Genomic DNA, 25,166 nt, shown 5'->3' on the forward strand with positions numbered 1-25,166 from the left:
CTGTTGTTTTCCTCTATTGCTTTGCATTGATCACTGAGGAAGGCTTTCTTATCACTCCTTGCTATTCTTTGGAACTCTGCATTCAAGCGGGTATATCTTTCCTTTTCTCCTTTGCTTTTTGCTTCTCTTCTTTTCACAGCTATTTGTAAGGCCTCCTCAGACAGCCATTTTGCTTTTTTTCATTTCTTTCTCTAGGAGATGGTCTTGATCCCTGTCTCCTGTATAATGTCACGAACCTCCATCCATAGTTCATCAGGCACTCTGTCTATCAGATATTGTCCCTTAAATCTAATTTCACTTCCACCATATAATCATAAGGGATTCGATTTAGGTCATATCTGAATGGTCTAGTGGTTTTCCCCACTTTCTTCAACTTAAGTCTGAATTTGGCTATAAGGAGTTCATGATCTGAGCCACAGTCAGCTCCCTCTGTTGATTTTGCTGACTGTATAGAGCTTCTCCAACTTTGGCTGCAAAGAATGTAATCAATCTAATTTCGGTATTTACCATCTGGTGATGTCCATGTGTAAAGTCTTCTCTTTTGTTGTTGGAAGCGGGTGTTTGCTATGACCAGTACATTCTCTTGGCAAAACTCTATTAGCCTTTGCCCTGCTTCATTCTGTACTCTAAGGCCAAATTTGCCTGTTACTCCAGCTGTTTCTTTACTTCCTACTTTTGCAGTCCAGTCCCCTATAATGAAAAGGACATCTTTTTTGGGTGTTAGTTCTAGAAGGTCTTGTAGGTCTTCATAGAACCGTTCAACTTCAGCTTCTTCAGCATTACTGGTCGGGGCATAGACTTGGATTACTGTGATATTGAATGGTTTGCCTTGGAAAGGAACAGAGATCATTCTGTCGTTTTTGAGATTGCATCCAAGTACTGCATTTCGGACTCTTTTGTTGACTGTGATGGCTACTCCATTTCTTCTAAGGGGTTCCTGCCTGCAGGAGTAGATATAATGGTCATCTGAGTTAAATTCACCCACTCCAGTCCTTTTTAGTTCACTGATTCCTAAAATGTTGAAGTTCACTCTTGCCATCTCCTGTTTGACCACTTCCAATTTGCCTTGATTCATGGACCTAACATTCCAGGTTCCTATGCAGTACCTCTCTTTACAGCATCAGACCTTGCTTCTATCACCAGTCACAACCACAGCTGGGTGTTGTTTTTGCTTTGGCTCCATCCCTTCGTTCTTTCTGGAGTTATTTCTCCGCTGATCTCCAGTAGTATATTGGGCATCTCCTGACCTGGGAGTTCATCTTCAGTATCCTATCTTTTTGCCTTTTCATACTGTTCATGGGGTTCTCAAGGCAAGAATACTGAAGTGGTTTGCCATTTACTTCCCCAGTGACCACGTTTTGGCAGACCTCTCCAGCATGACCCATGCGTCTTGGCTGGCTCCACATATGATGGCTTAGTGTCATTGTGTTAGACAAGACCGCAGTCCATGTGATCAGATTGGCTAGTTTTCTGTGCTTGTGGTAAGTTTCTGTGCTTGTGGTAAGAAATTGTAGAAGTTTGTATATCTCCTGTTTCACTTTTAAAGGAGAGTTTTTATTTTCAAAAGAAAACCTTATCGTTTTGGTTCTAGGATGAGTGTGTAGAATATAGAACAAAACCGAAACAATCCGATTCAAAAATTGGTGAGGAGTTTTACTCGGCAGTTCTTCAAAGAGGTTATAGTGATAGCCAATGAGCAGATGAGAATGTGTTCAAACACTACTTGATGTTTGGAAAATGTGTATCAAAACCACAGTGAGATACCACTTCACACCCAGTACTATGGCTTTAATTAAAAAATAAATAAACCTAACATAACAAGTATTGGTAAAGATTTGGAGAAATTGGAACCCATGTGCACTGCTGGAGGAAATGTAAACTTGTAAATCTGATGTGGAAAAAACTATGGCAGTTCCTTCAAAATAAAAAAAATGGAATTACCTTAAGATCCAGTTAGTCCACTTTTTAAATATAATTTCATTTATTTTTGACTGTGCTGGGTCTTTGTTGCTGCGCGGACTTCTCTGCAGTTGCAGTGAGCGGTGGCCGCCCTCTAGGTGTGGCGTGCAGGTTTCCCACGTGCGCTGACTTCTCTTGTTACAAAGCATGGGCCCCAGTAGTTGTGGCACGTAGGCTCTAGAGCACAGGGTCAGTAGTTTACTGCAGGGGCTTATTGCTCCGTAGCATGCGGGGTCCTCCCAGATCAGGGATGGAACCCGCATCTCCTGCATTGGCAGGCAGATTCTTTACCCTGAGCCACAGGGAAGACCCCAGCTATTCCAGTTTTGAGTATGTACCCAAGAGAAAATCTGAGACTTAAAGAGGTATTTGTATACCCATTTTCATATTTATGGAATTATTACTTACAGTAACCAAAAGATGATAGCAGTCCAAGTATCCATTGATGGATTAGTGGATAAACAGAAGGTGGTACACATATACAGGGGAATATTGTTCAACCTTAACCAGGGAGGGACCTCTGACACGTGCTGCAATGTGGATGAACCTTGAAGACATCATGCTAAGTGAAACAAGACATTCACAAAAGGACAACTATTGTATGATTTCACTCATATGAGGCATTTAGAAGAGTCAAACTCATAGAGGAGGGTTCAGGATGGGGAACACATGTATACCTGTGGCGGATTCATTTTGATATTTGGCAAAACTAATACAATTATGTAAAGTTTAAAAATAAAATAAAATTAAAAAAAAAAAGAAAGTACAATGGTGGTTGCCAAGGCCTGAGAGTGTTGTGAGGAATGGAGACTTCTTTAATGAGTGTAGAGTCTCAGTTTTGCAAAATGAAACAAGTTCTGGAGATAGGTGGTGATGGTTGCCTGACAGCCTGAGTGTACTTAATGCCACTGAACTGTACACATAAAAGTGGTTAAAATCATAAATTTCATGTTATGAATATTTTACCACAATTTAAGAAAAAAAGAAAAAGGAGGCCAGTAGAGGAGAAAAAAGAGTTGGTTAGTGAACTAAAAACAAAATAGAAGTTTGAAAAAGCACCTGCATGTTCCTGCTTTTGCTTCCCTTTGACCTCCTTGAGAACATGCCCTTGTTAACTAGCTGGGGGGGTCAAGACTGATACATGGAGGATGGCTGAGCTGTGTGAGCTGAGGCCACCCCACCCCAGGCAGCTGACCACAGACTCAGGAGCAGGCACAGCCATGAGCAGCCAGATGTGGCCCAGATAGCAGAAGTTCTCCGGTGCCCCACTGACTGTGAGGAATAATAGATGGAGAAATGTTTTCTTGTTTTGCCGGAGGGGAGGAGAGGAGAGTTCTTTAAAGAAAATGAAAGAAGGAAAGTCTTACTTACATTTGGGTGCTGAATTTGTTGTAAAACCCTGTGTGTTTCACTGGAACCTGTAGAGCTCTCTTGTCTAATAAAAATGAGGACTGTATTTGACTTGTGCAGTGAACCACGCAGTAGGCCAATAGTGAAGACTGGACAGCTCTTTACTTCTCAGGCTGTTACATCCCACTGTCTCTCCTTTATTTGAATTTTATGTGTGGAAAAGTAAAAATCTCACTTTTCATTAAGTTGTTAAAATATAAAATTTGCTTCACAAAATAAATTAAATATATACCCTTTCTCGACATCTAGAAGAACTCCCTTCTTTTCCTTAATCTCAGTCCTCCAGTTTGAACTTCTGTCTGAGCACATAGCTTAAGAGGCTTTGTGCTTTGGGGGGCTTTTTGTGGGCTCTTTTAAGGTGCAGTGAGTAGTTGGATGGATTGTGGGCCAGGAACATGTTCACTTCTGGATGGAACAGGCTGTAATGGTGAAAGGTGGGAGGCTGTTTGGATTTTCCTGCTGAGGTTGTATTCCTCTCCTCAGCCGTCGCTGGACTGAGCAAGCACTCCCGCCCCGTTGGCGTGTCCTGCCGCTTCTTGCCAAAGGTCTGTTCACTGACCCCTATCTTTGTTCTCTATCCCACTAACAGTCTTACGTGGCCAGAAGAAAGCCTTCAAAACAATTTTTTTGAAGTAGGCCCTATGAATTTTTTCATTATGAGAATCCAATGAAATGGTATCAGCAAAATGCAGTTATTACTTGCCAGCTAAACAGAATCTTTTATTAAAATTGAATCTTATTTGTATGTTACAGCTATTTCTAAGGAACTTGCCAAGTAGTTTTGCTGGATGTGTAAAATGCTGTTTTAACTAATGCCTTTATAACTTATCTCTGTATGTGATAAATAGGGTATTTTAATGCCCCACTAAAGGACCAATAGTAATTTTGCTTTTTTTATTTTGTTATATTAAAAGTAAGAAGGGGAGGGGAGTTCAGAACCAAAGCAAAAGAGTCATTTTCATTACCATCTGTCCATAAATGTCCATATCCACTATATAGAGACATAAAAAAATCATTTTTTTGATTTAGTGCCTTTAATTGTAGGAGTATCCATTTTTATATTATAAGAGATTTTGTGAAAGAATTGCTTTTTGTGCTGACAAAGGAATATTTATAAAGAGTGTTTTCAACAAGAGCTGAAGAGCACATATTGTATAGCCAACAGTGGTGTGATTAGCAGAGCTGGAAGAAGTGGGGAGCTCTGATACTCAACCATACAAGTTACAACTAACATCTCCTCTCCTATAAAGCAGCAGTAATTCAAATGCTAGAAAAGGCTTTCAAGATCGTGAAAATGGAATTCTACTCATACTAATTGATTTCATTAACTATTGATGGAAATAAGTGAGTTTGGACTTACATTATTTTAAGTAAAATAATCAAGCATATATGATATTTGAAAACTGTACTCAGTGTATATAAAATTGTTTATAAATTGTATCTCATTCCTATTGATATTAAGGTCTGCCACAATGTTTCCAGTGTGATTCCATTTTCAAGTATCTGTGTATAGACATATTTTCAGTAGTGTGTCACATACATAAAATGAGCTGTAAGAAAAATGATTATAATAGAATTATATGCCTGGAGAAGGAAATTGCAACCCCCTCTAGTATTCTTGCCTGGAAAATCCCATGGACAGAGGAGCCTGGCGGGCTGCAGTTCATGGAGTTGTAAAATGTCAGACATGCCTGAGTGTGCACACACACACACAAGCACTCTCACACGCACACAAATGTGCGTGCACATGCGTGCTCTCTCTTTCTGTCTCTCTGCATTATGAGGAGACACCATAGGCGTGCCTTTGAGTTCTGCATTCAGAGCTGCTTTGAAGGTGTCATCCACTTAGTATGAATAGAATGCCAGATTTCTATTTAAAAAGTAGATATATAACATATATGCACATATGCAACTGAATCACCTTGCTGTGCACTTGAAACATTGTTAGTCAACTATACATCAATAAAATGCATATATTAAGACAAAAAATATTAGAATTATATGGAAGTTTTCCCATAGTATACATTTAGCAAATAATACTGCTGCTGCTGCTGCTAAGTCGCTTCAGTTATGTCCAACTCTGTGCGACTCTGAAGCTAAGTCGCTTCAGTCGTGTCCAACTCTGTGCGACCCCATAGATGGCAGCCCACCAGGCTCTGCCGTCCCTGGGATTCTCCAGGCAGGAACACTGGGGTGGGTTGCCATTTCCTTCTCCAATGCGTGAAAGTGAAGTCGCTCAGTTGTGTCCCACTCTTGGCGACCCCATGGGCTGTAGCCCACCAGGCTCCTCTGTCTATGGAATTCTCCAGGCAAGAGTACTAGAGTGGGTTGCCATTTCCTTCTCCTTAGCAAATACTACTATATGTTTAAATAAACTTGTGAAATCGAAGAAAACATTGTGTGCAAAGCTTAAATTAAATCATAAACAGGTCTTATCCTCATTTTTAAGTGGATAATATAGCCTATCTTTTTTAAATGAATTTAATTATTTATGCATATTTATGTCCATTTAATGTCCCCAAAGTTTTGATATGAAACTACAATTTTATTTGGTAATCTTGTCCATGTTTTATAGGAATTCTCTTTCTGAAGCTGTATTAATATAATTAACAGTCTTTCTTCTGTATCATTTTTCTGATCATTATCTTTAGAAAGAAAAGTTCTGAGACAGAGAATGTAAAAAATGTCCTTTTGAAGGAATTCAGTTTTATATATGGTATTTCCTTATAATAATTGCAATATAATATTGTCAATCTGTTAAGATCAAATCTATTTTAGTTTGAAAATGTGAGGAAAATTTATTATTTTCTTCTATTGAGAAACTCCTCATTTAACATAATGCTTTAATCTTTTAAAGCTGAAAAAAAGTAGAAATCAGTTTTGAAGTTGTTTTTTTCTTCCAGTTTCCCTGTTGTTTCATCACCAGTCTAAAATTCTGACTGATGAGAAGACAGATCTAACCATGCATAAACTTTGGAGTGACATTAATCCGTATTTTACAAATACACACTGAGTTTAGTTTTATATTTTGACAGCCTCCTTGAAAGAGACAAGAATATTTTCTTTTTGTCTTTTCTTTATAAGAAGTTATAATCAGGGCAGGAATATATTTACAAAATGTCATACCATAAAAACAAATTATAATAGCTGTTGTTTTAGTACCAGAGATTTCATGGTGGATTAATAAGATTTTTTGTGCTGTTATTACTTTTTTTCCTTAGTAGGAGATTGTGTAAGCCAATTTTCTAAGTGAGGAAAATGAAAATAATCAGGTGCAATAATTTCTCTTCTAATTGATAAAGATAGTTATTTTGGAATATTTAATGTATATACCTGGATGAAAGTAAAAGTTGCTAAGTCTTGTCTGACTCTTTGCAACCCCATGGACTATACAGTCCATGGAATTCTCTAGGCCAGAATATAGGAGTGGATAACCCTTCCCTTCTTCAGGGGATCTTCCCAACCCAGGGATCACCCCCAGGCCTCCCTCTTTGCAAGCAGATTCTTTACCAGCTGAGCCACAAGGGAAGCCCAAGAATACAGGAGTAGGTAGCGTATCCCTTTTCCAGTGGATCTTCCTGACCCAAGAATCAAACTGGGGTCTCCTGCATTGCAGGCGGATTCTTTACCAACTGAACTATCAAAGAAGTCCATATACCTGAATGCCTATTCAAAAAAACAAGTATTTTGTTAGATTGAAATGCAGTAGATAGACCAACCATTTCCAAATGAAGTCTTGCAAATGAAAACTCAGCTATAAGAACATCCCACTTTGGAGTATATTACATATGTTAATTCTTTTAACCCTCACAAAGACCGTCTAAGATAGGTAGTATTATTACTATCTTTTACAGGAGCAGAAATTGATACACTGTGAGGTTAAACCAATTGTACAAAGTCACACAGATGGTAGATAGAACCAGAATTTAAACACTGTGCAGTTCACAGCTTTGTGTGTGTGTGTGTGTGTGTGTGTGTGTGTGTACTGGGTAATGGTATAAAGTGACAAATTTCTTGCTGTGAATTTTGGCCCAGAAAGCTTGGGAAACACTGCAGTGTGCTATACTGCTTTCTATGCTTGGCTTCAGTTTCTGAGTCTGTTTTATGTTATATTATCAAGTTGCTTTTCACCTCTTACGCTGAAGTGTATGGTAAGGTGCAGCCAGCATTTCATTGCTCGAAAAGTACTTTTCCCAGTTGCTGCCTCCTGGTGTGTTTGTCCCAGGTATATGTTTCCAGCTTTTTGACCAAACCTGTTTTATGGAAAAGATGAATGTTTGGTTAACTCTAGAGAACACCTGATGTTCCCTGAGCATTCTTTTTTTTTTTTTCATTTAATGATTGTTTATTGAGTAATAGTGTACCAGGGACTCTTAGTTTCTGGAAATTAGATAAAGTCTTCTAAGTTACTGTTCTACTAAAAAATAAACCGAAGATTGGTGAGGGGGGAAAGCAGGAATGGTCAAACTATAACCAGTAGTTTATAATGGTCAAGCTATAATCTATATTTGTTAGAGCATACATTCTTCAAATGAAGCAAAATGCTGCAAGAGTTCAAGGTAGAGGGAAAAGAAAAATCATGCATTTTAAAAACTTTAGAATGTAAGCACAGTGTGAGTTGTTATTTTGCTTAAGAATCAAGAAAAGCAAATTGCTCTACTCTGGATCAAAGTGTTTCTAAAGAGTAAATTATGAAATAAATGAAGGGATCTGAACAAGGTTGTCCTAAATTTATTCACTTGCTGATTAGTTGCTGTTGTTCATCCTTGTATTTATTGTGTTTTTTTCCCCCTTTGTTTAAAGCAAAAGTAGATGACTCCCCCCTCTCTGTCTCCTTCATATCTCCTACCATCTGGTTGTGTATTTTTATATGTGAGATGTTTCTCCTAACACACACACATAATATACAGCATTCATCCTGACCTGGAATTGACTACTGGACATTTAACTGTTGTTGATCAGACAGCACTTCTTTATCTCTTTAAATTTTAAGTGCTGTTTCTGACAAATGCCAGCCCTTTTAGTGGGCTCTGCAACAGATACACTGGGAATCAATATACCATCTAGATGTCACAGAGGGAGGAGAACACTCTTTTGGTGGGGAGGGGAATATTGTTTTAAAATGATGAGCATTATAACGTTTACTTTATTTTTCTATTTATTGGGCTTCAGTTAAACCAAAGGAATTGAAAGTTAAAACAACTTTATTATATTATAATGGTAAATAGTGGATCCTAAAGCATTTAAATAAAATATAAGTGCAGAGAAAGAAATTAAAATTATCCCACACTTGGCTGTTTTCTATTGGCTGACAAAATATATTAAATATATTTCAAGCTTGGCACCAAATATGCTGTTATATGCCACATAGATCTTAGAGATTTTGGTTTGAATTACATTCCCTGGCCTTGGGGAGTTTATAGTCCAATCAGCAAAAAAGAATGATATGGGAAAGTTTAGAATCTTTTTGTAGGATTGTGAGAGAATCCCAAGTACGTGCTTTTAAAAAACATTTTATATATGTGCTCTTCTTTAGTCCCTTCAACCACATTCTAAAGAATGTGTTATTATCTTTATTTTACACATAGGAAACAGAGGTGTAGTGAGGTTAAGGAACTCTCCAAGGACATAGATTTCCTAATTGTTAAAGGCTAGGATCTGACCTCAGATGTGTCCCTATCACTGAACTGGTAGACTTTTAGGTGTAACTAGAAAGAATAGTTATGGTTGAACAGTGGCATTTATGTCTACTTCTTTCCAAAATGGGACTACCTTTCCCCTTATCTCAGCAAAAGACTAGAGGTTTACTTTTTGGAGAAATTGCACCAGACAAGTTTCTGATTGGAGAACAGGAAGAACAGCAGAGGGGGAGTTGAAGAGTAAGGAATGGAAAGCAGGAGGATTAACAGAAGGCTTTAAGTACCGAAGGCTGAAGGCCCCCAGACCCCTTTGCTGTCATGATATCAGCACTCCGACATCCAGGCTTATACCAGCCCCAAAATGTAAGGCGGAAAATTGTGTTACTCTTTGGACATACTGATTGTCTCAATGAAAAGACCTCAAATGTACTGACATTATAGGGATCCTACTTGGAGCCTATATGATTTTGCTTCTGTAAAAGTCACATTTCTGTTTACACTCAGAGACTGAAGTCAGCGCTTTTGTGCCTCATTCTTAGAAATGAAGATATGACCAAGTACTAGCAAGCATTTAAAGACAGCCTTCAGTGTGAAGGACAGTAGAGACTAAATTGAATAGAACAATAAAAGAAACCAGAAGAAACAAAGACAATTTAAGAAGCAGAAGCCTTAAAAGCAAAACAGAATAAATACCCTCATAGAAAAAAGCTATTGCATTAATAGGAAAAGAAAACATTACTCTAGAATGTCGAGAGTAAGTACAGATGCTTTCTAAAAGGGATATCCAAAATGAAAGGGGTATAGCTTGGAAAGATGAAATTCAGTAACTAGGAAAGTTTTAGATTTAGATAGGCTTGTGTCAGCCTGCCTCCATTTATTAGGAAGGACCTGTAGCAGAGTACTTAATCTGAGGGTCCTGAATAGCAGACTGCTTTTTATATACTATTTGTTACAATACTGGAGAAAATTTTTTGTGAGTACACTGACCTTTCAAAACTTTAAATTATTACATGTACAGTGTGATATATTTTGTTTAAAATACGGCTATTTAGCGCTTTGCCCATAATTTAAAATTAAGTTTAGCAAAATACGAACATATATAGATGTATATATACACACACATACATACATATGGGGCAATATATTGTGGTGTGTTTAGAGGATTTGCTGCAGTTTTTTTTTAACTTAGGACAATAATCCATTGGTTTTGCACAAATAATTTTTTACAATTTGCATCTTTAAATTATTAGTACTATGTATGGCAGATTTGTTTTTTTTTACTAGAAGTTACCTTCTTGTGGAAGTTTTTTAATGACTCTAACAGGGGTTAAGCCTACACTTAGTTTAAGCAACCTTCATGACATTGTTTTTTTAACATTAGTCAGAAAATGATAAACTGAAGTTACTGAAATGGATTGTGGTTAATATTACTGTCAGGGAGATGAATAATCTTGACATGTACCAGCAACACGCTGCCAGTCCAGTAATCCTTTTCAAAGTTAAGTATTTATTCTCAAATCATCATAAGTTACTGTGGTGTGGAGTGATCATTTATTATTATTTATAAATAAATTGTTTTATTTACATAATGTTACCAGTTTTATCCTATCATACTTCCTGTTTTCTTAGTTTAGTGCTGCCAGTACTAGGGTAGATCCAAGTAAGGAACATACACTTACCATAAACTTGTATAAAAAATTTTTTTGAAACACCTTGAAAAAAATTTTAAGTTTGATAAGTACTGAAATTGTACTTCTAATTTCAGGCTGGGGCATTTTTTTAAGAGAGTAAATATAGTAAGAAAAGCCTGCATACATTTGTAGCTTTCTTTATATCCTTGTGTTAACTTTTCATTCTTGTATTTCCCTGCGACAGTAAAAACTTAATTTATGTGAATGTGTAATAGTCTGATTTTTAAAATAAGTAGTGTATTAACGTATCTTTAAGTTAAACATCCACATTCCTGTCCAAGTCTTTATTCTCCAAATCCATTTATTAGAGTAAGCACATTTATTCAACATAAACACTTATTTATAATACCCTGATTATATTAAATGTGTTTAGTCAAATATTTGATTATTAAGCATGTTTGGGGCACCATTCACAGGATTATTGCCAAGAGACTGGTAAATTCACATATATATGTATATATTAATATTTGAGAGAATGTCCTACTGAAAAAGTTAAAATCTTCTGATTTTCATTACATGCTTTTTATTACCTGACAATGGCTTGACTTTTCTAAGAAAAAATTGTGTCAAGCATAATTATTATTACCCTCTGGTATTGTTGCTGCTGGTGCTGCTTATTTTTGTCTATATCATGAAAAACCTAGACAGCATATTGAAAAGCAGAGACATTACTTTGCTGACAAAGGTCTGTGTAGTCAAAGCTATGGTTTTTCCAGAAGTCATGTACGAATGTGAAAGTTGGACCATAAAGAAGGCTGAGCACCAAAGAATTGATGCTTTCAAACTGTGGTTCTGGAGAAGACTCTTGAGAGTCCCTTGGACAGTAAGGATCAATCAATCCTAAAGGATATCAACCCTGAATATTCATTATAAGGACTGATGCTGAAGCTGAAGCTCCGATACTTTGGCTACCTGATGCAAAGAGCCGACTTATTGGAAAAGACCATGATGCTTGGAAAGATTAAAGGCAGGAAGAGAAGGGAGTGGCAGAGGTTGAAATGGTTGGACAGCATCACTGATTCAATAGACCTGAGTTTGAGCAAACTCTGGGAGGTGGTGAAGGACAGGGAAGCCTTGGCATGCTGTAGTCCATAGGGTCACAGAGTTGGACATGACTGAGCGACTAAACAACAGCAGCATCATGTATTATAGTTGTGAAATAATAGTTGAGGTTCATTTTTTTTTTTTTTTACAAATGGAAGTCCAGTTCTTCCAATACCACTTGTTGAAAAGACTGTCTTTTCTCACGAATTGTCTGGGAACCTCTATTGAGATTCAATTGGATGTATACGTATAGGTCTATTTCTAGACTTTATTCTGGTCGATAAGAATAGTCTGTCCTTATATCAATAGCACACTGTCTTGTTTACTGTATGTAGTTTTATAATTAGTCATAATATCACGTCATGTGAATCCAGCTATTTCTTCTTTCTTAAAATTGTTTTGGCTACTCTAGGTTTTTTGGAATCAGCTTGTCAATTCTGCTATTTTGGTTAGGCTTGCATTTAATTGGTAGACCATTTTTACCAAAAATTATAGCGATACTGAATCTTTCAATCTACAACTATGGTTTATCTTCCATTCATTTAGGTCTTCTTTAATTTCTGTCTGAGGTTTTGTGGCTTTTTGTGTTGTATGCTAACATTTTTAATTTATCCTTAAATTTTTCATTTTTTTTTTCCATTTCAAACTTTTCAAAGTTTATAGGAACACAGTTGAATTTTTTTAGATTGACCTTGTGTTTTACAACTTTTGTTTGACTCAACTATTCATACTAGTAGCTTTTTTGTAGACTTTTGGGGACTTCCTGCATTTCCACATGAATACTTACTGCATTATATAATGTTGACCATAAGTGCTGAGAGGGCCTTTTCTTTTATCCTATGGGAAAAGCATTTACTCTTTCATCATTAAGTATAATAATAGCTATAGGTTTCATATGTTTCTATTGTGTTTTTTGGTGTTGTTTTTAGCTTTGTTTCCCTTACTATTTTTCTTTCTACTTGATTTGGATTCAATTTTAATTTCTCTTCCTTTTATTTTTTTAGTATCTTAAAGTGGAAGATTTAAACTATTCCTTTCCAACTTCTTTTTCTTTCTAATACAAGCATTTAATGTTACAAATTTTCCTCAGAACGCTGATTTTTGTAAGGTCCAACAGATTTTTATATATTGTGTTTTCATTTTTATTCCATTCAATGTATTTTCTAATTTTCCTAATGACCCATAGATGCTTTGGGTTTCGCATTGACCCATAGATTCTTTAGTAGAGTGTTGTTTCCTTTCCACAGGTTTAAAGGTTTGTCATGTCTTTCTCTTGTTGCTTCCTAGTTTAATTCCATTATGATTGGAAAACATACTTTGGTGACTTCTGTTCAAGTTAGTTGAAATTTGGTGTATGGCTTAGAACGTGGTCTACGTTGGGAATATCCTTACTAACTTTATTTTTACTGGAGCACACTTGATTTGCAGTGTTAGCTTCAGGTGTACAGCAAAGTGAATCAGTTATACATGTACATACATCCTCTCTCGTTTAGATTCTTTCCATGTATGCCATAAAGAGTGCTGAGTAGAGCTTCCTGTGCTGTGCAGTAGGTCCTTATTAGTTATCTGTCTTATGTGTAGTAGTGGGTATACATCAGTCCAAATCTCCCAATATATCCCTCTCCCCCTTTATCCCCTGGTAACATAAAAGTTTGTTTTCTACATCTGTGACTCTACCTCTGTTTTCTAATTAAGTTCATTTATACCCCTTTTTTAATTAGAAAAAGATATGATTCCACATAAAAGCAATATCATATGATACTTGTCTTTCTGTGTCTGACTTACTTTACTCAGTATGACAATCTCTAGGTCTTTTCATGTTGGTGCATTATTTCACTCTTTTTTATGACTGAGTAATATTCCTTACTAATTTTTTATCTACTTATTCTGTTGATTACTGAGTGAGAAATGTTGAAGTCTCCAACTCTAATTTTGATTTGTCTGTGTCTTCTTTTTCACTTCTTTCATTTTTTGTTATATGTATTTTCAGCATTTGTTTTTGGGTACATATTATGAGTTGAATTATGTCTCCCCAAAAGTTATGTTGAAATCCTAACCCCTAGTACCTGTGGACATGACCTTATTTGTAAATAGGGTCTTTGCAAGTGTAATGAAGTTAAGATCATTGAAGTGGGGCTAATTTCAGTATGACTGGTGTTTTCATAAGAAGATGAAAATATTGTGGTAAGACAAATGGCAAAGGAAAGAACAGCATGCAGTGATGGAAATAGAAATTGGGAGTTATGGTGCTGCAAGGGAAAGAGTACCTGAGGCCACAAAAAGCTGGACTAGACCAAGAAGGATCCTCTGTTAGAAGCTTCAAAGAGAACGTGGCTCTGCCAACACCTTATTTGAACATCGAACCTCCAGAACAGTGAGACAATGAATTTCTATTAGTTTAAGTCACCCAGTGTGAGGTACTTTATCATAGGAGCCCTAGGAGACTAAGATAGTGCATACACATTTCAGAGCACTGTGCTTTCTTCATAAACTGTTACTATCTTCATGTAATGTCTCCCATCACACCTATAATGTCCATGTCCTGAAGTCTGCCTTTTCTGATATTTATATAGACATGACAGTGGTTTTTTTTATTATTATTACTTATAGTATCTTTTTCTATCATATTTAAAAACCTGTCTATGATTTTATTTTTTTTAATTCCTTTTTTGTGGGCAACATATAATGCAGTCTTGCTTTTATAGCCATTCTAATAACCTCTACATTTTAGTTGGGGTGTTGAGACCATTTACATTTAATGTAATTTTATATAGTCAGTTTAAATGTATTTTCTTTCCACCTGTTTTTTATCCCTTATATCAGTTCTTTCTGTCTTATCTCCTTTTATCTGTTTTCTTTCAGATTGGGTTGTTTTTTGATTCCAGTTTATCTTCACTGTGGCTTGTTATTTATACCTTTAAAAAATTTAGTGGTTTCTTTGTGGTTTGAAATATGCATCTTTAACTTGTGATTTCTTTCAGAGGGAATTATTCCATGTGTAGCTAAAGTTTGGGTTTGTCTGTGGCAAGAAGTGAGTTCAGGAGCCTCTCTTGTCACCATTTTGGACCAGATTTTAATGGTCCTCGTTGTTTCTTTAAGTGTATATATGAGCCTATCTGTGAATAAATAAGTTTTGTTATAACAGCATTGAGCTTCTTGGATGTTTGTCATTTTCATAATTACTTTTTTTTTTAGTTGACCTTGGATTGTTAAGATTTTGGGGGGCTTCTTCCAGGTATTTAGATCAACACGGGCATTGGATTATCAGATTATTTTAATTGACTTATGTGCCTTTCTCAAACAGACAAATAACTATACTGAAAATCACTTAATATGAAGTATAGCTGAATAATATAGAACTGTGAAGGTGGTGCTATTAAATCTACCAATGTGAGCCTTTGAAATGATTTAGATTCAGTTAAGTACAATAAGTAAAATGGAATACTTTCTTTTTCCCAGGATATGTTTATTAAATTGAAATCATATAGTGGGTATATGTTTAATGTTACTTGGAAGAGAGCATGTTTTCAAGGGATTAAAAAATCCTCTGGTACGTAAAAACAAAAAGTGCTTATTTGTTAACTTTAAAAGCTATAGTAGTTTGCCAATAAAATTTTTTCTCTGTAATATTAAATTAAATGTAGAGTGTGTGAAGATAAGTGCCAAACCATTTCAGCCATATATAGCATATGACAAAGTACCCTGAAAACTAATGTTGAGTTACAATGCTTATCAGTCTGTTTGTTATATTCGTCTTTTAGATAAAAGGGCTGCTACAACTGACACAAAATAGTTGCTACATCCCCGAATGGGGGCAACATCGCTTAAATGATATAGGCTGTTCTTTTATTTTTTCTCCTTGTAGGTGGGAAAGGCAGGCAGGTGGTAGAGATGCACAGAATTCACTGACTTCTTTAAAAAGGTTTAGCAACACAAGGAATTAAAGGCTTTCACTTGGGTTCATAGATATGGATATATAAATACAAAAAAATTAAAGAGAAAAGTAAAAACACAACATTCTAAAGCAACCATACTCCAATAAAGTTAATTTTTTAAAAAAGGCAAGTAAAGCAGTAAACTTTGATGACAGTGCTTGTTTTTATGTATTCATTTTTTTAAAATAAGCAATTTTGCCAAGTGTCTTTTCAGTGGCCCCAACACAAAATATTCATCCCTCTCCCCCATTTGTGAAACCTTCTGCTAGATAGCCACTGTATTATACGTGTATGCATGCTCAGTTGCTCAGTTGTGTCCACTCTTTGTGACTGCACAGACTGTAGCCCACCAGGCTCCTGTGTTAATGGGACTTCTCAGGCAAGAATACTGGAGTGGTTGGCATTTCCTACGCCAAGGGATCTTCCCGACTCAGGGATCGAACCCAGGTCTCCTGCCTCTCCTCCATTGGCAGGCAAACTCTTTACCACTGAGCCACCTGTGAAGCCCAAGCACATACATTATATAGTTAAGAGTAAAGTATAAATATCATTTTTTTCAAAAGAGCATTTAATCTAAAAGTCCCATGAAAGGATTCCAATGGTGCTATAGATTCAGCACCAACGCTTTCATTAATCCACATAACTCAAATTATTCTAGGATTTAATAGTCAGTCTAGTTAGAATTGGCTCTGAATCTTGCCTCAGCTATTGATAGTCATTTAACTTCTTCCCAAACTTGTTATTTTCATCTGTAAATTGGGATTGCTAATGGTTTTGTATATTAAGGCATTGTTATAAATATAGCAAGATAATATATCTAAGACTCTTAGATTCTTCACTTATATCCAATAAACAGTTGCATTGTCATCAAAATAGCCCCTTTCATCTGTTTATCAGGGTTATTTTGTATAATCTTCTCAAATCATTATTCTCTAACCAGGAATGACCATCTTTTATGATGTCACATTTCCTAATAGTCCATCCTCTTGAATTTGAATTATTTTTGTTTAATTTGTTCATGAATATTGATTACCTTATACATAATTAACATTTTTTATTTAACCTGACATTTCTCTAACATATTAGATTCATATGATATTGAGTTCAACCATTTTGTTATCTTTTCCTGCTGTCACTTTGTAATTGCTCTTTTTCAGTATCTACAGGCCTATCCTACTTCCACAATAAATTAATACATAACCTCTTGCTTATGTTGCCACTAAACAGTGGCAAAGTCATGTCTGACTCTTTGCGACCCTATGGACTAGCCTGCCAGGCTCCTCTGTCCTTTGGATTCTTCAGGCAAGAATTTTGGAGTGGGTTGCCTTGCCCTCCTCCAGGGGATCTTCCTGATGCAGGGATCTTACCTGCCTTTTTTACATCTCCTGTATTGGCAGGCAGGTTGTTTACCATTAGTGCCACCTGGGAAGCCTTGTATCTCATAGATTTCTGTTAATTTTGAGCTAGGTTATTGAAGGTACTTATTATCTTCATTATTAAAATAGGGATGCCTAGGAGAAGGCAATGGCACCCCACTCCAGTACTCTTGCCTGGCAAATCCCGTGGACGGAGGAGCCTGGTGGGCTGCAGTCCATGGGGGTCGCTAAGAGTCGGACATGACTGAGCGACTTCACTTTCACTTTTCACTTCATACATTGGAGAAGGAAATGGCAACCCACTCCAGTGTTCTTGCCTGGAGAATCCCAGGGACGGGGGAGCCTGGTGGGCTGTCATCTCTGGGGTCGCACAGAGTTGGACACGACTGAAGCGACTTAACAGCAGCAGCTCACATTTATCGTGAGAATGCACAATAATGTTTTATAAAATACAAAATGTAGCCTGGGGATTATTAATTAGATAACTTCAGGTGTTATTTCCTAAAAATTTTAAAAAGAAAGCAAAATTTTAGAATGTATGAACATTAGTTTTTTCTTTTTACAACTAACTTTTACTAGTAATCAGATGAAAGAATCTGTATTGGGTTGTAAGGGTCTTTGAATCTAATACTCTGTTTTTAATTAATGTACTGCTGCTGCTGCTGCTAAGTCTCTTCAGTCGTGTCCGACTCTGTGCGACCCCATAGACGGCAGCCACCAGGCTCCCCGGTCCCTGGGATTCTCCAGGCAAGAACACTGGAGTGGGTTGCCATTTCCTCCTCCAATGCATGAAAGTGAAAAGTGAAAGGGAAGTCCCTCAGTCATTCCGACTCGTAGCGATCCCATGAACTGCAGCCTATCAGACTCCTCCGTCCATGGGATTTTCCAGGCAAGAGTACTGGAGTGGGGTGCCATTGCCTTCTCCGAATGTAGTACTAGATGATTGTAACTTGCTTGACATTTCATATGCTTTTCACAGTAAAATTTAGAGGCCCTTTGGATTTTGAAAGATAATTCTGTTTTATATCATGCTCTTGAAGTAGGGTAATTCAGTTTTGGGATTTATGTGTACTATTAGGCTTCTGACTGATAATGCACAGTATTGCTATTCCATTAAATGATTGTGATGCTTAATTACGTTCTCTCCTAATAGACAACATTAATTTCATTAGGCTTTTTTAATGGTTTTTTTTCTTAAATATTCTTGATCAAATAAGCTGAAAATAGCAATAGTTATTATTACAAATAACATACTGTATGCCAGACACTGAACTGGGTACTTTATATGCAGTATTTTTGGATCTCTAATAATTAGCAAAATTACTTCTCAGAAACGGTAACGAAATTATTTTGCCATGATATGCTTAAAAACCTGATTTAGAAAGTTGCTCTGCATTTATTATTCTGAAAGGTATCAGACAAGAAAAATAGAGTACTTACGAATCTACCATAGGTGTCAATTTTGCTGTTTGTGAAATTAGCGATATATGCTATGGGCAGTGGAATTTATTTTGTTTTGCTATTTATACTTTTTCAAGAGTTCTGGTGTTCTTTTTTCTTTCATTTGCCTTTTCCTGTTTTAATCCAAGTTCTTATTTGCATCGTTTAAATGTAAATACTTAATGCTGGTATTCCTGAACCTCTAAATCGTTCTGTTTTATTTTAACCACTTTTTTATCTTATTGTGATTAAGGTTCTGTTATTGTTTTGTATATTTAAAAAATAACTCAAACAAGAACTCTGAATCAACCTAGAGTATGGGATGGGGAGGGAGATGGGAGGGAGGTTCAAAAGGAGGGTATATATGTATATCTATGGCTGATTCATGTTGAGGTTTGACAGAAAACAAAAAAATTCTGTAAAGTAATTATTCCTCAATAAGAAAATAAAGTAATTTAATATATATATATATAGTTCTATTTGTTAGCTTTTTGTAATGTTTAAAATTATTTTTGTATCCTAGGGCTATTTATATTTACCTGGTTATGAATTTGAGTTATACCTCTCTAATCAATACTTATTTTTTATTGATTTTTCCAAGAAGTTATGACCATTTCAAATGACCAGTATTTTTGTTCTTCCTTTAATCGATTTGCTGATTTTGAAAAATAATCTGGTCAAGCTTTTACAGTTAAATTGTACAGAGAGCTTTTTGTAGGCTGGTATGCTAGGTATCTTCTAGAATTGCCCTCCATTTGTTACTCTTAATATACTGTATAAGTAAGAGGAGCCATCAGCATTTACTTTTAGTTCTTTTGCAGAGATGAATAAACATCTTGAAATGCTGATTTAGACAGTGTTTTAAAAATGCTCTGATGCACTTTGGTGTATGACTGACTCTTTCTTAGTTAAATGTTGCGCAGCATTATAACATAGTTGGATTCAGCTCATCTTTTAAAGCAGTTGTCAGAAAAATATGGGCCAGCATGGTAGAATGTATTAGCTCAATACATTGTCTCCATTTTATTATGAAGCTGCTGAGGAAGCTGTGATATACAGCACTGTCATTACAGATCTATTGTTAGGACGGTTCCACAGTCTTCTTTGCACTGCCATTAATTTATAGCAGTAAACAATATGTAGCCTTCCAACTGCAGCAAAGCAGAATCTTTTAATGAGGTGGATGTTATTACCACAATAAATCAGCGCTTTCGCGTAATGTATAATTCAATGTGTGTATTCCCACTGTAACTTCTCTGAGTAAGCTGATAGTGTATCATTGTCATTGCACAGCTCCACTGGTCTTATTTTTTTTTTTAACCTTCTTTTATTTGGAGACTTCTTTTTTATATGTTTGCAAATAAATGTGGTATGTCTTGATAGCTGTCCTGTAGCAGGCTTCAGAAACCAACTGTAACAATAACAGCCAGAATCAATACTGTGGGTTCTACCTATATGGATCTCTGAACAGTGCCATTTTTTTTCAAATGCTAGTGAAATCAATCCTAATTGGTTTTAGCATTATATTCAAGAAACGTGATTCTATAACTATTGATTTTGGGGGTGTACTCATTTGGAGTGTAATAAAAATAGGAGCAGATAAAGTGAATACTTAATATGCTGCAGAATCATACAAACAGAGCATTGGTTTTATTTTTAATTCACATAATTTGTCTTCCAGTGATTTTATTTCTTCTTTCTTTCCTTTTGCATGGCTCAGTCTTCAGGGACAACAACGAAAATACATTTAAAGGCATTCCAAATTGGTTCTGTAACAAAGATTTCTTGGAGTCGGTTCCATTTTTAACTGGCATAAATTTAGTAAATCAGACTTAATTCTTTTGTACAGAAACTAATGCTTTAAAAATGCCTTTTTAAATTGGTATACTGTAATACTGATTTAAAATAATAAGCACCTAAAGGTTTTTTAAATTTTGCTTGTAAAGTAAAAAAATGGCTTAAAATAAAATGTCGATTAGAACTGTCCTATTGAAAGAGAATGAAAGGTATGAGCAATAAATTGCAGTTTTGAAAAAATAGTTACAATTTTAGAAAGATGGCCAAAATGATCATTTAAAATGTTGCTTAAAATTACTTTTTAACATGAAAAGCAGTTTTAAAACTCATTTAACTTTGTTTCATTTTCAATAGAATATTTCTGAATACATCTGTTTTAAAACCAGTATTTTAAATTTCAGCTTAATATTTCTCCCATAAATGGTCAGACATTTTCTTTCTCATATAAATGAGGAGTTGCTAATTGATAGGTTTTTATTAAAGAAAGTAATCTTGCATATTTCTTGGTGTATTGATATTTATATTTTACATAAAGAATAAAGATTTTCTGGAGATTGGATTATTTTATGAGAATGAACTGTTTCTTATTCTTTAAGGCCTTAAACCCCTTTGTGAATCTGGAAATCTCTTTGTATCTTCCTGAAGAAGATGTACATGTGCATGATCACACAAAATTTTGCTTTTGCCTTCTGTTTAGTGGAGTTCATGTATTCCCTGAATCACAACAGCAACAATAATGATACCAGCTAACACTTCTTAAGCTCTTATCTTACGCCAGTCAATATTCTGAGGGCTTATAGGCTATTGTTTTATTCAGACTTTACCCCAGTGCTAAAAGATTACCTTAAAAATAATAACATGCATTGAATATTGTCAGGCTTGGTTTGTCCCTCTATGTACTTACTCATTTTATTTTCTGAAACAACCTTCTTACTGGGTACCATTATTACTCCAGTAAGCGCAGACTCTTCATCACTTGGCCATACTGCTTTGGGGACCTTGGCTGTAATGTATTGTTTTCCAGTACAAGCTCATATTCTGTCTAATATTCTATTTGTATTACATATTAAAATAATTTTTTCATACAGACATGTTTTTATCTTCTGAATTCTGGTTTTACTCATGCTAGTAGAAAATCCTAGATTTTCATTTAATCTCTTTTTTCATGCAGTCCCTTTCTTGCACTTCTCCTCACCCGCTACCTCCTCAAATTTTGTTCCATCTCCTCTCAGCATCTGTGATATGTTAATCCCTTAGCTTCAAGATTCTGTTTCTGGTTGTTGCTTCTGATGAATTAAGTAGGATTTTAGAGGTGCTTTCCAAAGTATCATATAGCTAATACTCACTTCACGTAATTATCTTTGTGAAAATGCTTGTTCTGGGCTGATTAAGGATTTTTATTCAAATGAAACCAACTTACTGAGAAATGACAGGTTTCTTCTCCCTTCACTTATATGTATATATTTAATGTGCATTGAAAGTTAAATTTACGTTGCCATCCACTCTGTGACTGTAACACTGCTTTAAATGGTATGTATTTTTAATTCACTTTCACACTTGCTAATAGGATAATGTTTGAAGAGATAAATAAAGCACAATTACATTTATGTCGGGTTTTTTTTTCTCCTCTGTATTGGCAGCCAATAGGAGCTTTGAATCCAAAAAGAGCAGCATTCTTTGCAGAGCGTTACGAGTCCTGGGAAGATGATCAAGTTCCGAAGTTCCACTATGGTACTCATTACTCAACGGCAAGTTTTGTTCTTGCATGGCTGCTAAGAATAGTAAGTTCGATTTGAATAATAAACCATGGATAAGTAAATTCAATGTTGTGGAGAATATGCATTGATTAAAAATCATCAGCATCGTTTTTGAAGGGTGAAATTTTTTTCAGTGATTGAAGCCCTAATTATATAAATATCCCTGTATCCCTTTTGGCCTGTATTGTACAACATGTTACTGTAGAATGGCCATAAAAATGTATCACCTGGAATTGCATGAATTTTTCCCTTAAATTTGCCTCTTCAAATGGTTGATAACTTACCAGACTCTGAATTGCAATATATGTTATTTTCAAATGTAATCTATTAAAATAAAAACTAAGATTCCCTTAACACAGACATATATTCATATATCTTGAAAACTTCAGTTGCCCCAAGTGGAATAAGTGTGTTTATAAGTTACACCAAGACTGCTGTGTATTGATAACATATTGGTTAAGCCAGAAGTGTTTCTGTAAAATTGGAAGGTGATTCATCTACAAGAAGGTAATTTCTTTGGGAAAGCATTAGCAGCACATCATTAATTTAAGCTTGTTAGAAGGGTACAGGCAGACATAAATCCTAGAGGTAATTTATAGTGCTTAGCTAATTTCAAGCAATTATCCACTAATATGTGTTTAAGTGTTCTTTAACTCTGAGGAGGCTTTTAAATCTTCCAAACATTTTTCTTTTCTTAATCATAAATTAAATATTGAACCATAACAATAGGGAAATTATATATTGGACTATTTCTTTGTACTATGAAGAAAAATGCAGTCTTAGTTTATGTCTGAATGTTATTAATAAATTGTTCTTGGAAAGAAAAGGAGTCTGAAAAATATTGAAAATACCAAATTTTGGAAATACTTCTTCTGAAACAATTTGAGAACCTTAATGTAATAGTTTAGGTATAATTCTCAGTCTGTGCCTAGGACATAATACTGGCTATTGTCTATTTATCATTAATGTATTTAAATATAAAGATTTATAAAACCACGTTTTTATCCATGAGGAAACATATGGATATGGAGTTTATAAATTGCTTATTTTTTTAGGAACCCTTCACAACTTATTTCCTAAATTTACAAGGAGGGAAATTTGATCATGCAGATCGAACGTTTTCCTCAATTTCCAGAGCTTGGCGAAACAGTCAGCGTGATACATCGGATATTAAGGTACAAAAATGTTTCATTTTACAGTTGTTATTTCCAGTGTGTTTCTTGCTGAATGAATTTCTCTCTTGCAGTACAGCCTTATTTACTAAAGATGAGCCTCAAAGGATGAGACCTTAGTTAAATGGTCCAGAACTACTGTAAACGATTTCTCTCTCTCTATCTCCTGTCTGTTTTAGTCAGTCTTAATGTCTCCTCTTTCTCTCTAATTGTGGAACAGTTGTTTGCCTTCCTTCTGGGAATCTTTTTTAAAGGAAGAATACAGTAGTATGTATGTAAGGCAGCATGCTCAGTGGAATTCCAAAATCAATGAATAAAATTAATACAATCAGAAAAATACTGTGAGAAAGATGTCAGACTCTTAACGAGTTTCATTTGGCTTCAGCAATTTCCTGTCTCTGTTCTTAAGGTAATTGTATTTTACCTGCTGCTGGTTCTAAATGCATAGCTGACTCTGCTTGGTGTGGAATTGCATTTAATTATTATATACAGGAAATGAGTTCCTCTATCTATATGTATGTTCAGTACTATAAAAAGATAAAAAACTCGGCACAGTCGCTAATATAACACTTATTTTTGCTTCTAACCTCAGAAGTACTGTATTTTATTTCCGTGACATAGTGTTCTTTCTGAAAGATACTGTGTATATGCAGTTGAGTAAAATGAGATTTGTCTATAGTTGTGAAGTTCCTTATGGTGTCATAAAGAACTGTGACTTTTATATAAATAATTACATGTATACTTATATGATAAGTAATATGAGAAATATCTGGGTTTAAAGAAGAAAAGTTGCATTACTTATGTTTATGTTACTATAGAGTACTTTTAAAAATTTCATTAAAATGATAATTTCATCTTACTTTTAGGTGTGTTACATTACAGTCTATAAAAATGTGTTCACATACTGTATCTTACCATAGAGTATAACATTTGCTTATATCCAAGGTATTTTATTGAAGAAGATTCATCATATGCAGAAATAATCTTTTATATTGGAACATCTATAGAAATTTTTGATATCACAAATAATGTACTCTGAAATTATATATCATATTCCTCAAGAATCATTAATGGATAATTAGATAATTATCAATGGATAATTAGATAGCAATTAATCAGAATAGTTAACAGATTTAATAATTGTTTCTATTTCTAATCTCAAAGCTATGTCATTACTGAGCTTTTTGAGACATAATGAGAGATACAGACATATGAAAACATTGATAAGACTGACTTGCTGTTAATCAAACTGAAGACTTAAGGAAAAATTTTTCTAAATTTCTAAATTTTTTTTTTAACATCTCATGACCAAATTATAACCTCATACTTAAGTTTGGTAATAGAAATGTAAACAAGAATGAAATCATAAATGTGAATTCTTTTCTACTCCATAACAGAGGTAGTGGATATTTTCAAATTTCTACCTCTCTGTAGTAGACATTCCTACTTAATGCTTTTTTGGAAAGGAGATATGTGATCAATATTTGTAGTTTTATTGTCTCTATCTCCTAAATCTTGGCCTTTTTCTCTGATGTTTCTTTAATTAGTGCATGTCTAGTTCCATTTTTCCAAAGGTTTTCTTTAAAATACCTCACTTGTAATAAAAAATAAATCCACACAAAAAAGCTATAGCATTAAAAAACAAATCCCCCCAAACCATATGAACTTTACCCTTCTCTTTCCTTATTTTTCTCCTTACTCGTGTTTTTTCACAAATAATGACTCAAATCCATTTTGCTTCTGTTTGAATGTCCCAGCAGACTTTGATTAAAACAGCCCCAATTACTAAAAAAACTAGTAGAATTTCAGCTCTTGCTATTGTGCTTCTTGACTTTTAGCTCCCTAGCCTAGTTATGTAGGGCATCTAAATGAAGAAGTAGAGCACAAGGTTCAGGGAAACGTTGTGTGTGTGTGTGTGTGTGTGTTTGTGTGTTTTAATGTGTACT

The 25,166-nt window shown here is 35.2% G+C and overlaps 1 protein-coding gene across 12 annotated transcripts in view; it reads left to right on the forward strand.

The window, feature by feature from the left end:
- Positions 1 to 25,166, forward strand: part of LRBA (LPS responsive beige-like anchor protein) — a 746,530-nt gene that overhangs the window by 544,252 nt on the left and 177,112 nt on the right. For all 12 annotated transcript variants that reach the window (XM_055550583.1, XM_055550584.1, XM_055550586.1 and 9 more), the window contains exons 45-46: positions 21,932 to 22,072; positions 23,104 to 23,223. In XM_055550583.1, the coding sequence (XP_055406558.1) occupies positions 21,932 to 22,072; positions 23,104 to 23,223 (261 nt within the window). The remainder of the gene's footprint in view (positions 1 to 21,931; positions 22,073 to 23,103; positions 23,224 to 25,166) is intronic.

The sequence above is a fragment of the Bubalus kerabau genome, chromosome 16 (assembly GCF_029407905.1).
Source record: "Bubalus kerabau isolate K-KA32 ecotype Philippines breed swamp buffalo chromosome 16, PCC_UOA_SB_1v2, whole genome shotgun sequence".
NCBI classification, from domain to species: domain Eukaryota; kingdom Metazoa; phylum Chordata; class Mammalia; order Artiodactyla; family Bovidae; genus Bubalus; species Bubalus kerabau.